At 38.4% G+C, this 14,101-nt stretch overlaps 2 protein-coding genes across 2 annotated transcripts in view; one reads left to right on the top strand and one right to left on the bottom strand.

Annotated features, from left to right (window-relative positions):
* The window catches only part of LOC139737200 (calcium permeable stress-gated cation channel 1-like), a 64,272-nt gene extending 56,594 nt beyond the window's left edge, over window positions 1-7,678 (bottom strand). Inside the window, exon 1 of the mRNA XM_071647876.1 lies at window positions 7,410-7,678. The gene's annotated coding sequence lies outside the window, so the exon portion shown is untranslated. The remainder of the gene's footprint in view (window positions 1-7,409) is intronic.
* Window positions 7,679-7,831: 153 nt separating this feature from the next.
* LOC139737204 (large ribosomal subunit protein uL14m-like) lies at window positions 7,832-13,104 on the top strand. The gene is made up of 3 exons (XM_071647881.1): window positions 7,832-7,872; window positions 11,890-11,975; window positions 12,738-13,104. The coding sequence occupies exons 2-3, from the start codon at window positions 11,890-11,892 to the stop codon at window positions 13,102-13,104; spliced, it is 453 nt and encodes a 150-aa protein (XP_071503982.1). The 5' UTR covers window positions 7,832-7,872.
* The last annotated feature ends 997 nt before the right edge of the window (window positions 13,105-14,101 follow it).

The following is a 14,101-nucleotide window of genomic DNA, read 5'->3' as shown; positions in this document are numbered from 1 at the left end:
TCATTATCATACATGATAGTATGATAGCAGTAAGTTGTAATGAGTTCATGCCTGCACCTAATGACAGGCTTTTATGGGCTATGCCATCTGATTACAGAACTTTAAAGCTTTACTTATCTTGCTCTACTCTGTTTTAGTGGAATTGTTGTTGTTGTTGTTGTTGTTTTTCTAATACAAAATGAATCTATTAAAAAAAATAGTGTAAGAGTTTTTCTCCTCATAGAAGGAGTATACATTGTAAGTTACAATTGTAGGTTCTGACAGTATCTACAATCCTGGATATGGGTGAGCACAAAAGCAGGTTGTATAGACCCAAGAAGGCTGTGTCCTCCAAAAATACACTTAGTGTGACAAAATAAAGGGCATTTCATGAATAAAATTGGCCTTAGAAATCGATGAAAAAAAAAACCTGAAGTGCCTATTGACGTTAATAATATACACTGAACTTTGAACAAAGCATCACAAAACCAACATCTCCTATGAGTTATTACATACTGTGCAAAATATCACTTCTTCTTCACGTACAAATGGTAAAGACATAAAATAACTAAGATGAGATTTGTGTACAAAACAACTACCTACTTTATTGAGGAGGTGTGAAGACTTGATGCTATGTACAATGTACACTGTGAATGCAAACCTGCTGATCACAGGATGCTGTTTACAAATCTTTCTGGAGTGGAAAAAGCTGACATTTCAGGGGATCCCTTTTCCATCATCTCAAACTGATATCTCACTGAACCATGCACATTGACCTCTTCCCTGCTAATCACCCAGCTGGCTGCGGAGATTACAATGTAAGTACTATCATGTGAGTGTATAATATGCATGACAGGTCTCCCAAGGTGACACACACAGCAAACAGAGCCTAAGGGGAAACTCTTTACATTATCAAAGTGGTTTCATAAACATTAGAATATAAGGCATCACAAATGTCTTTTCCATGTACATTTTCTATGGCTGAAAGAAGTGAAACTTTGATGTTCGATGGAAAGCTCTTTCCTCTAATAAAATAGCTTAAAGGGATAGTACAGTATTGGTGGAGATGAGAATTGGGCTTTTAACTTTTTGCAAGATACCAAGAAAACACTTACGAAATAGTACAGTGCATACCATTTTAGGAGGAATTCAAAGTTTATTCGATGAAAATCGGGTTTGGAATGACTGAAGCATCCAAAAACAAAGGAAAACAAAGCAATCGTTATAAAGTGTGGGTCCCACACTTTACTAGAATTGCTCTGTTTTGGACATCTCACCCATTTCAAAACCGATTTTCATCAAATAAACGTTGAATTCCTCGAGGAATTACACGCTCTTTCATATTTCACAAGAGGTTTCTCATTATCTCACCAAAAAATGTTAGAAACCTGACATTAGGTCTCAACCAAAACTATACGATCCCTTTAATATCTCCTAATTTGTGTAATTATTACTCTGATACTCATATCAAACATGATTTTGCTACCTGCTGTTGATGAGGTTACACAGAAATACCATACTGAAGACAACATAGATATTGTACATTGTAAAGTAAAGTACATTGTACAATGTATCAAGAAGAGCACATCAACTGCAGCACATAGATGACAAAGAATACTGGAAAACATGATATATTCGCGGCATGAGATTTTCGCGAATTGGAGCTGACGGCCTTTTTCGCGGCATGAAATATTCGCGAATTGCCACTGGCATTCAATGCATATAGTGTAGACAAGAACTTTTGTGTGCATTTTAATTTCGCGAACCTTGGCGCTCGTGAAATTCGCGAAATTAAAATGCATGTGAACATTCCTCATTGTACAGTAGATGCTTCTGCCTTCTCACATAATCATTATGTTCTACCACAAGCATGGGCATTCTGGACAGATTTCATATTTTCACATCATGTAGTACATAAATTGACAGCTCCATACTAGATTTGTGGAATTTATTGTGGTTCTCCAGCAAAGAAACCAATACTCTGAAAAATCTTAAACAAATTACACTGAACAGTGTTTATGACATAGGAGCCTCACATATTTCAGAAGTCTAGCAGTGTAATTTCATTACAATACCGCTTTCTTAACATGTTCACCTGTGTGAAATCTATGCATGCCTCCTTTGTTTGTTCTGCTTCCTTGAGCCCCAACTCATGCATTCTTATGGTGAGGCTGCCATGTCATCATCCTTGTTCATTGCAATTTGTTTTAAATTTTGAAAACATTCTTATTCATCACCCCAATCACTGTGAACTCTGAAACTCTGTACTCAGTAGAACTAATTTATAGTTGTTCAAATGTAAAAGTCTGAAAATTATCCAGAGGTGTCCTTTAACCTTTCAATGAAGTCCATTAATCTTGACCTTTCATTTAAAGGACTGACCTTTAACCCGTATTACAATGTGTAATTCATCAAACAACTGTGTGTACTGTATTACAATTCTGGTCATCAGCGTACAGGGCAATATTGCCTGAAGATTCAATACAAACAAAGTTCTGCATTTACATGTACCTTGGTTGCTTCTAGTAATATTCTTTACTAATATGAGTCTATGGGACAATGTAAGCTTTTGATCGTTACATAAAAGTTTCATCAGGTCAAAATTTGAAAAAAAAAGTTTGCCAAATTTAGAGATTTGGGATACCAAATTTACTAACCTAACCTGTCCTAAACAATGCCAAACTTAAAGGTGTTGTTTACCATTCGGAGCAGTGATTTCAAAAATGTTAGAGATATCACATGTGATGCATAGGTCAGTTGTATCACAAACCATCCTCACATTTCACTCTCTCTCCCTCTTACCATCAATGCGGGGGGCTTTCTTATTCATACATGCATCCATTTGGATACTGTAAAGTATAATGCTTGAATATCTCTATGTGATACTGTATGGGCTTGGGTTTGAGCCATGTATAATACTCCCAGTCCATTCAACGTGGTATAGCTACTGGTATACTACAAGTATATGGAGAAATCATTCAATTCCTGGCCCACTGACGTATCATGCGTGGGATGGACATAAAATTAGTACCATCCACTAATGCAATTGCCCCCCCCCCCCCCCCATCCAAATCAAATTGAAAACAAATAGAATGCTGTGGGCCACAAATCGCCATGGAGGAAGGCAATCCGGGGCTGGTAAAGGTCATATTGACCCACCTGCCATTATGTGCTCTTCACCATAAATCATGTCATTCCCACTGCCATCTCTCAAAGAAGCTGCAACGTCGTGAGCTAAAGGGGGACACTTGAAAAACACTTAAAACTTGCTGAAACTCTCTCAACTACTTGCTGACCACAGTGAGTGAGGAACTGCAACTCTCCCTCCAAACACAGAAGGAAAGTATTTCAGTCAAATATTTACTCTACACTCGATACAATAAAACAGTATAACCCACCTACCCCTTCCCCCCCCCCCCTCCAAACAAAAGCTCATGAATCAAACAGATGTGCCTAGATGCACAAAGCATTATCATAAGATTACAGCAAGAGGATATTTTGTTGTGATGGTTATCCAGCATGACTTTGACAAGTTTTCAATCAAGACATATCTGGATGATATCAAGATTTTATCTCTTTTTACATTTTTTCCCCTATAATTTATTCATTTATATCATTTTTTGGCAGGCACATCTTCCCATGTTTACTCCACACTTCTTCTTTTTTTTTCACGTCAGGGTCCATGGCAGATTAGGTAATTTATTAGCAGAGCTGTCAACTGGGATTGTGTAATCTGCATGAGCTTAGCTCAAACGCAGAACAGTTTGCAATGTTGTAACAAGGCCTTCCTTGGGAATCCTAATAAAACTTGAAGCCATGTACATGTACAAGTACTAGTAGAGATATCATGGTAATGCTGTACCTGTACTCCCTGATTACACAAGTTCAGAAAACCTTTGAAATTCTGGCTGTGTTCTGTTTTTACAAAATCATCTGTATATTGTTTATAAATTGTGTACATACAATTATGTATCATTAATTAGCACTCTTTGTTGCAAGAGAAGTAATTAATCCTATAAAAGTAATATTCTTGTTCACAAGAAACACATTGTACATCTAAGGCTGATGTTAAAACATTACATTCCTAAAGAGCCTAAAGAGGAATTTTCATTACCTTTTTGAAGTTGTTGATCTCCTCTGAATACAATATGACACTGACTAAGTAATGTGGGTTTTGTTTTTTGTTTTTGACAAATAAAGGCTGACTGACTTGTCTGTTACCAATATATCACAATGTGTGCAATATGCATCATGTACAAATGATCTAGAGTATCTCCATTACAGGATAAAGCTACTGATATTGTCTGAAGTTATCAAAGCCCATACCCAAATATCACTTCCCTGCATGATATTCTGATTATAATCAGATGGCAACAGGTTAAAACAGATATAGAGATAGTCTGTTATCTGTCTGTGTGTACAACATTCATCAAGTACACTGTAGATATGCACTTGAGCTGTTGTGTCTCAGTAGATAAGTCAATATTAATCATGATGTCCCTGGTTCGAGTCCCCTGGCTGCAGCAGTTGTACACCTAAGCAAGGCACTTTACCATCATTGCCAAATTCTTTGGGAAGAGCTCAAAGCTGTGGTTGCTTGCTGTAAGTATTCAATGCTTCCTCATTATTCACATGAAAACAGAACAATAATTATCTCAAGTGAGCTGTAAAAATAACCTCCTGCCTTAAGAAACATACATTACATGTCCTTATTCTTGAAAGTTGATTTATGAAATGTGCATAACTTTGGAGTAATAAGAAATACTTTTACTTGGGTCTCTTAAAATTTATTCCATACAAATTTGTAGCATAAAATAAGAGAAGTCATTGAGATTTACTGTAGTCCACTTGATTTTAGTTACAGGGTATGAACTCTATGAATGAATTCTTTCCTACCCATTTCTTGAATAAACAAACAACAGTCCTTTTCAAGATTGCATAGATGACAAATACCGCAGTCGTGCTCATATTTCAGGTTGTATTTTTGCACTTTGGAAAAAAACAACAAGAAGAAGACTTATCCCATGTATATGCAGTATGTGATCATTTCAAGACAACATCATTTATTTTTTTTCTTAACACTGTCCTGAGACCATGAGTTTGGTCAATGTCAGCTGTATCTAACTCCAGGTATATTTTAGTTCTTTGATATAAATTCAAGAAAAATAGATCATGACCTTTACATCAAGTTGTTTTTGAATTGTATTACTATGCAATTATGACTTTGTTATGGAGATGGGGTATACGGAGTTGATGCATTACTGCTGAGAAGATCAATTCTAGAATATTTTTATTTATGTGAATGAACCATTCAGACGGTTATGAAGCAATAAAACCAATGTCTTAATTTCTAGTGTTCAAGAGCAATCACATTTTTCATGCAATATGTGAAACTGCTGAATTTTATTACTATGGAGCTGCTGGTCTGTTGACTAAATTTTTACACTATAGAACTGTTTGTTTGACTTAATTCTTGCTGTTGAATTGAACTCAAACACAGAGGTACACAGAGTGGAGTTTCCCCATTTGAAATGAAATATAAGGGATCATAAAAACCAGTATTCTCTGCATTTTATTCAATGGGAAGAATCTCGCGTGGAGCCCCCAGGAAAAGTCAGAGATTTGGGTGTTTTTTTTTCATTCTCCCCATTTTTTTTTGTTTAAAAACCCAAGGTGTGTGTGTGCGTGGGGGTGGGGCAGAGCTACATTACCAAGTCCAACATACCAGTAATAGATAAGTGAGACTCATGCCTCGGAGGTCTTTCTCACAGTTGCATATATGCATATAATATACATTTTTCTTGTGCCTAAAAAAAAAAAAGCATTCCAATAAACAAATAAACTAAAGAAAGAAACAAAGATGGATTTCCAACCACCAAAAAGTCACATTTTGGGATGATCTATTTGTTAATTGGCGAATAAGTCAAAATATTTTAGTTAGTATGCACCAGATCACATTACCATGGAAGGGGGACATCCACACCCCCCCCCCCCCCCCCTTGGCCCCCAACATACACCCACTCTTCCAACTTGGTTGCTTACAGGCGTAGCTCCTAGGGCAGCATTCATACGCTGCAAAATTTCACGCCTAGCTGCTTTCTGACCTGGACATCTGTTGAGGGTGTTTCACAAGACTAGAGATGATCTTAAGTTTTAATCAAGTTATGGTATGCCATTAGTTTCCTTATCAGTTTTTATTAGATGTTTTCAGAATCGACTTCGAAATCGTTATCAAAATTGCCACAAAAATTCCTTATGATACTGCTGCGTAAAAAACTCTCCAAAATTGTATTCTTTTGTAATTTTCATTGGGAATTAGATTGGGGATTGGGGATTGGGAATTGTATTTGGCACTGCTGATTCCAGAGTCACACAGACTAGGGTCCTTAGGGAGACAATAAGTAGAATTTCTGGAAACATAACAAAAACAAAACAAAAACAAAAACCTGCACCAAGATTCGACCTCCCGTGCCAAAATATGACCTCATGCAAAAGCAAACGTTTTACTAGCCCGACCAGACGCTGTTAATACGCTGTGCGTATACCTGTCCTGTGTATAGTTAAAGGACAAGTTCACCTTCATAAACATAAGGATTGAGAAAATGCAACAATATTAGTAGAACACATCAGTGAAAGTTTGAGGAAAATTGGACAATCGATGCAAAAGTTATGAATTTTTTAAATTTTTGTGTTGGAACCGCTGGATGAGGAGACTACTACAGCTTGTGAGTCATATGCGTACAACAGTATAAAGAAAATATAAAAGAAAATTCAACATATTTTCACTTTTTTCACATAATAAAAGAGCAATTGACTTGCCTCTTTCTAAAGGCAGGGGGAATAATATTACCCATAACATTTATCGGTAACGAGTCAGGGGAATGTGTACTTTTTTCAAAAGATGGAATTTTGTGAAATTCTCTTTATATTTTCCTTATATTGTTGTACGCATGTGACATCTAAGTTATTCATACACTGCAGTAGTCTTCTCATCCAGCGGGTACTGCACAAAAACTTCAAAAATTCATAACTTTTGAACGGATTGTCTGATTTTCCTCAAACTTTCAATGATGTGTTCTACCAATATTGCTACATTCTCTCAATCCTTATGTTTATGAAGGTGAACTTGTCCTTTAAGGTTTTACATGCGTAGCAGGCGGTCGCTGACCAACTGGAATGGGAGACAAACAACGTAGAAAGCGGGTGGGCGCGGGCAAGAGAGCCGAGCCAGCCGGTGTGCTGTGCTAGGGGAGCCGAGTGAAAGACAATAGTCAAGGCAAGCACAGCCGCTAGACGTGACTGCGCTGGGGCCTGGGCTGACACCGATCGGGTCGTAAGACGGGTTGATAATTACTGTTATTTACACTGTATTTACTTTCTATTACACGATTCCATCGTACGTTACTCTACCGGAATAAAATAAATCTCACCTTTTAGTTCCTGAATGCTAAACCGCTGAGCAGCTCAGATATCCCGCACTGTGTAAGTTCGGCTCTCACTTTCGACACTGTCGTATTCCCAGGTCAGGCTTGATGCTGAATGATGCCCGTCGGTGGTGTAGAAATGTACGCTGTGACTAAAAACTCTACTAAACTTCATAAGCAGCATCACACATGATAATTCGACGAGCCAAGTAGGTACGAGCATTTATATACGGCACTGGTAGACAGAAAATGCCGGTTACCGGACCCACGCGCAATCACACTCTCCGTTTGAAAGCGTTTTATTTTCGGGAACAAATCGATGAGTCCGGCCGATCCGATGATCGGAAAGAAAATACACACACGTAAATACCATTGCATGTATAAATGCGATCGCGAGAGGGCGTTATACACTTTATCATCAACTCGTCGAGCTCGGCTAGGCAAGTCTCAGAAATTTCTGCTAGAAGAGGTAAAAATTATTTAAGCCTAGATGTAATGCATTTGTATCCATGTAACGCTAGTGTACTGTAAGAGCTATGTAACTAATAGAGTTTCGTGTGAAAAAAGGCGCATGATATACTGGAGAAGAAAGGCTGCTCTGCCCTCCCTGCGAGGCCGCGAGCATGCAATGTAACGAGGTTTTGCGTTGTCGTAGTCCCGTACATAGAATTTTAGGTTCACTTTTCGCGTAGATAACCTGTGTATGATTTGACCGAAAGATCGGTCTGTATCTGTCCGTCGGGGAATGTTCCGCGCGCGGAGACTGCGTCTGGCTTAACGGATCCCCTCCACTGAGGACAGCGTCAATGGCAAAATATAAAAGAGTCCTCCGGACAGACGGATCTTTCTATCTAATGTATGATATGATAGCCCTAAAAGAAGTACACTCTATGATAATAGTAATACATATTGACCACCTTCTTTTAAACCGACCGCGTATTAATTGGCGCACTGAACACTTTAATAGTATGCACTTCTCTGCGCGCAAGGCACATAACGATGAATTGGCTTTGACTGTTGATGAGGATGGTGTTGGAAAAAGCGAAAATTCACTGTTTATTAATGGTTTTAATCAAGGACAAAATTTCGAATGAATATCTTCACCGAATCGTAACGTAATGTCTAACATGGAAGTTAAAAGGCTGGAAAGAGTTCCTTATGTCCCCCCCCCCCCCCCCCCCACTAGACCACTTCTAGTTTGCAAAGAATGGATAGATTGCTATTTTTTTTAATACTAATAATGGACTAAATAAAGGTTATGCCATTTATGGGAAGACTTCCCATAACCTTTATTCAGTTTATTATTAGTATTAAAAGGGGGAATAGCTCTTGGTTTGTTTATTTTGTGCAAGTTGGTTGGGGGGGGGGACATAAGGAACTCTTTCCAAAAAGCTTCATACAACACGGTGTTCAATACAACTCGGTTTGCGTGCATTGTCAATGCAAAAACAGCGGTTGATCCTAATAACAAGCGTTACCGCGGGGAGCTGAAACGAGGCCACGCAAGTTCGTCAGCGATATTTTTGCACTGAAACTTCGAATCGAAAAGGGAACAACGGCATTTGATAGAGCTGGATTTTCTTAATCATGTAGGTCAAGTTTTTTTATGTGAATTTCAGTGTCAAATATTTTTATCAAGCAAATAAACATTAGGCGGTCGATGAGTAGTAGGTCCAACCCTACAGAACCTCTTTACTTTTAGATTAGTAAGATAGTGTGGGCATGGTAAGGGTACCACGTATCGGCAGGGTACCTAAACATCGGCACCCTGCGTATCATAGCTGTTAGCGTATAGAACGATAAAGTATGTATGCCATTGAGAATAAGTGCTACAAGCTTGAAAATAATTAAGACGCGAAAAACAAACTCATATTAAACAAACTAACAAACTTAGCTAGACACGGTTCGGTTACACATCTGCTTAGTATAGACTATACCAATTGATATAGTAAATTGCGAGCATGACGCATGACTGTGAAATTCATGTGTATTTTATTGAGGGAGGGGGTGCTGATGTTGAGGTACCCTTTTAAGCCGCGCAAAGAAAATGCACTGCACGCACTAAAATGGCGTTATTTCACTACGTTACGGAGATTCAGAATCAACAAGACGGTCACTATATTCGAAACTGCAGTATGGGATGGCATACATATGTATTTGAGGCAAGACTGAGGCGAATTTTTTGTATACTTTTGGAATAGATAAGCTGCAGGTCCTTTGGGTGATGATAGGTGGTACCCTCAGTCATACTGTGTCATTTCACTCAAGGCAGAAAATACCTCGTCCTCGGATTTGTATCACACATAATGATTCACAGGCTCAAATTGCAGGGGCAGATCCAGGAATTTGTGAAGAGGGGGTGTCTTTACAAAATTAAAGGGGGGGCCGTGTCCATTGTACCCCCGCCCGGATTGTTGACTTGTAGTTGTAGGCTTGTACTATACACGTACGCAGAATTCTCAGGTGACATTTTTTTATTTCATTGTAGAATGGGTAGAGGAAATCCTGTGATCTCATTGGTCAAGAGCTACTAGTATGTGTCGATTTTTTACCGGCTGCACGCAGTGTCACAATGATAAACATGTTATCCCGCACTTGTAGCAATAGGACACGCACTTGTAGCAAAGGTTCGCGCACTCGCACTAAGCAAGCGTTAGCACACTCGGTACTAGACGCCTGTTTGCTGAAAATCATGCATCCAGTACTTTTATTTTTCTTTGTGAAGTACTAGATGCATGATTTTTGGGGCTCTCATACATGGTAAGCCAAAATGAAATGCATTCAGTAAATTTGCCATTGGTAACATGATAGAAAAATGGATTTTTGACAAGAAAATTACCCATTCTATAACACAGATAACGCACATGTTTATTTGTGCTTCGAGTCTGAATAGTGTGCATGCGGTAACTATGGAATTTAGCCTAAACCCACTCGGCTTCGCCTCTAAACTCACTTGGCTTTGCCTTGTGGGTTAAGCATTCCATAGTTACCTTATGCACACAATTCCGACTGACACACTCGCTGTGCGTCATTTGTATACTGTGCACTAGTGCAATCTCATCATTTTAATCGACCGCCCATTCTTCCATTGATAAAGCACATAAATCTAGTGAATGGCAAAGATGTGTTAATGATAATCATGTGTTTTACTAATATGGATTTTCATCAATTCTTTTTCCTCAGTGTTTCCTCAGATTATTTATCTGTGTTTCCCCCTAATTTCTCCATTGCGCCCTGTCCCACACATACTTTTGATTTTATATACGAGAAAGCCCTTGCGCAAGGGTAGTTGATCTAAAAATAGGTGGTCGATGAGTAGTAGACTTACTACATGTATATGTGGTTGTCTGTTCTAGCAAAGATGTACCGGTACTGTAAAAATGGAAATTTTGGCGGTGTTGAAATTTTCGCCCATTTCGCGCAACCAGAAACTAGCGCGAAAATAAAAGCACGCAAATATTTTTGCTTGCCATATGTTCCTGTGCATGGTGTCTTGATTCCCCGGAATTAAAAACACGCGAAACTCTTCTTACCCGGCCAAGCACGAAAAATTAGTTGCGCGAAAATATCCACTTTTACACTACGGGGCGTTGCAAGAAAGTTGCAATCAATTGCTAATCCCAAAAATCAGTTGCAAGTCTTGCAATTGATTGAAACTCAACAGGACATTCGTATGAGGCGCATTTTTACATGCTTGATTTGTTATTCTGAATTTTATGTGGTTTACAAGTATAAGTGGTTTTCAACAGAGATTTCTTTCAAAGGCAGAAAAAAAAAAGAGTGCTTACATATCCTAGACAGCTTCTGGGAGAGGTATATTTCACATTGTTGCATGACTGGCATGATTGATAGTATCTAACACCAAAGATTCTTGCTATTGCCATTTGGTCTAAGTACTGCTCTTCACATGACCTGAGGTAAAAAGCACCATTGCATGCTGTCGCAGTTGAGTGATAGCACTGACTTGAGAGTGTGACTTAAAGTATGATACATGTGTAGGTACATGGGATGTTGTGATATAGATAGTATTTTTGTATGAGTGGTTTTACACTCAAGATGTTTTCATTTTGGATGTGAACAATGAAGCAAGTGGATGTGAAACATACACTGTATTAAACCCTTTGTGTGTGTTTTTTAAAGTGTTGATTCACATAGAAACCCTATAGCATCGTACACACTGTCCAAAGTCTCAGGCACAGAAAGGGTTAAGACGCTTTTAGAATTGAAGTCAATGTCATGACGTTTTGTGGGTAAAATCCACTGGGAGTACACAGAAATTTGACTTGTGGAATTTTTCACCCCTTTTTTTTTTCTTTTGTCTTCTGCCTCCAAAAGAAAATTGGGACTCATGTCCAACTTAGAAGGACTTCAGTAAAATTGATTTTTGTGGTATGATTGCTCAATATCATTCACTATGAAATCGTAATGTGGCTCAATTTGTATTGACAAGTAAACACATATTTTGCTGTGTCGTTTGCTTTGGTAGATGGCTGCTGTGAAGAATTTTATGTTGACATCAAAGACATTGAGTGCTCACCAACATTTACTGAAAGACGTCTCCAGAGCCTTCAGGTAAGTTGATGTTACATTATAATGGCAAGGTTTTATTTCCCACAGCAGACGTTATGCCTCACCATCTGATCACTTTCAGTATAATTCACTATTGTGATGATTTTTTTTTTATATGAATGCCATTCTGAATGCCCTCTAACAACACCATGATATAAAGGAACCAGCATGAAAATCATCTTCAACTGAGTTAGATCTATTATGTTGTATAGTACTTGGACTGACAAAAAGTAATATATATTCACTACCAAGTCTAGAAATGGCATAAAACACAGTGTTTCATAGAATTGTAGGCCTGTACTTGTCTTTTATAATCACTATCAGGTTGTTCAGATGAAAAACAAAATTTTCAGTGAATATTCTTTATTTGATCTTCATACATAGATGTCAGTCCAACATACATGTACCATGTTTGCCCAAAGTTCTCATATTTGCAAAAATTCTCATAGACTGCTTGTTGGAAGCAATTTTGGGGCAAAGTTATCTGTCATTAAAGTGTTCTAGAAGATCATATTGTATTGAGGGTAATGCACAATGAAACAAAATAATGCAACATCCCTGAAATGATCCCTTTTACCATGGAAATACCTAGTTTCATGTTTGCTGGACTACTTTTTTTATAAAACAAAACTCAAACTTGTTGTCTTTCGGAGTCAGTTACACACATTATGTAATGCACCTGTATAACAATTGCCAAGTTTGTATTTGAAGTAAAAGCTTTGCAGATGTTTGGCTTACAACACTTTTCTTCTCTGTCCTCGACAGCACAACAACGCCATGCCAAGCGATCATCCTACTGTCCCGCCTGCGCTGTGTGGACAATTCTGCACTGGGTGCAGAGAATGTGAGGCACAAACCACCTCGCTGCATACACGTCTACAACAAACAGCGGGTGGGCAATGTCGGTGACAAGATACTCGTCGCTGTCAGAGGTCAGAAGAAGAAGGCACTGATTGTCGGAGTAAAGCGGCCCGGAGCTAGCATGCTGCCACGCTTTGACACGAACAATATCATCCTCCTGGAAGAGAATGGCAATCCCACGGGCACGCGGATCAAGGTCCCAATACCCTCACACCTCCGCAGCAGACCGGAGTTCTCAAAAGTCTTTGCCATTGCAAGTAAATTTGTTTGACACATACTTACGGTGGGCAAAACTCCGAAACTTCATGTTCATTATCACAGCCTACTCTCACAGACTTTGTGGAAATTGTGTGGATCGATGCAGGTTACCGTGTGAGCTTTAGACTCTGCATTGAAACAATAAGGACTCTTACGTTTGATGATTCGTGAAATGTTCATGAGGTTTGCAAGGGGTCACTAAACATTTGATATTGTTATAAGTGAAACTTGGAAGTGACAAATCAGGTGTTGGACAATTATTATAGCTTCTGATATAGAGTGATCTGCAGCTATGAATATCATAATGATATTTGAGATTTTTTTTTTTTTTTTGCTTTGGAAAGATCAAAAAAAAAAGAGCAGAAAAAAAGCAAAAGAGATTACCCAGTGATCTGAACATTCAGGTGAACATTCAGAAAATCTGTCATTTTGGTCGTTGTGATGATGTTCACAGTGCACACACATTGTACTGAGTTTTTTGGCTGACCAGGGATCCATTTCATGAAGTCATCACATAAAAGTCTTTACATATATCTCAGAATGTCCATAGTCGCTCATATGTAGCTATATATTAGATATTAGACTTTCAAATCTATTTCATGAAGTCTCTGATAAGTGTGTCTAATGAGTGAAAAGTCTCTCGTAAGACTTTTATGAAATGGACCGCAGGACATTTAAGTATTTTGGGCATTTTCTCCCCACCCATGCACTTCCAAAGAAAAAATCAATTTGGACATGTAAGATTGTCATTTACATTTGATAAAAGAGTACAATACTTTTTTTTTCACATTTAATACCTTTCAAAATCAGCCCGCATGGCAAGTATGGTAACCTTCACTTATGTCCAAAAGACTTGTGAATGTCAATATGTGCACAAATGAAATCTAATGTGGTTCTTATGCAGAGACTCCAACTCTCCCGCTTTCGACGGGAGATCTCCCGCCGAAAGCCCATTTTTGCAAAATCTCCCGTTCTCCCGCTTGAGATTTAATTTCTCCCGCCCTGGCTCT

The sequence above is a fragment of the Diadema antillarum genome, unplaced genomic scaffold (assembly GCF_040938485.1).
Source record: "Diadema antillarum isolate AM-2024a unplaced genomic scaffold, OU_Dant_1.0 seq00000685_RagTag, whole genome shotgun sequence".
In the NCBI taxonomy this organism is placed as follows: Eukaryota; Metazoa; Echinodermata; class Echinoidea; order Diadematoida; family Diadematidae; genus Diadema; species Diadema antillarum.
Note: the sequence above shows the minus strand (reverse complement) of the source record. Positions and strands in the feature narration are given on the sequence as shown.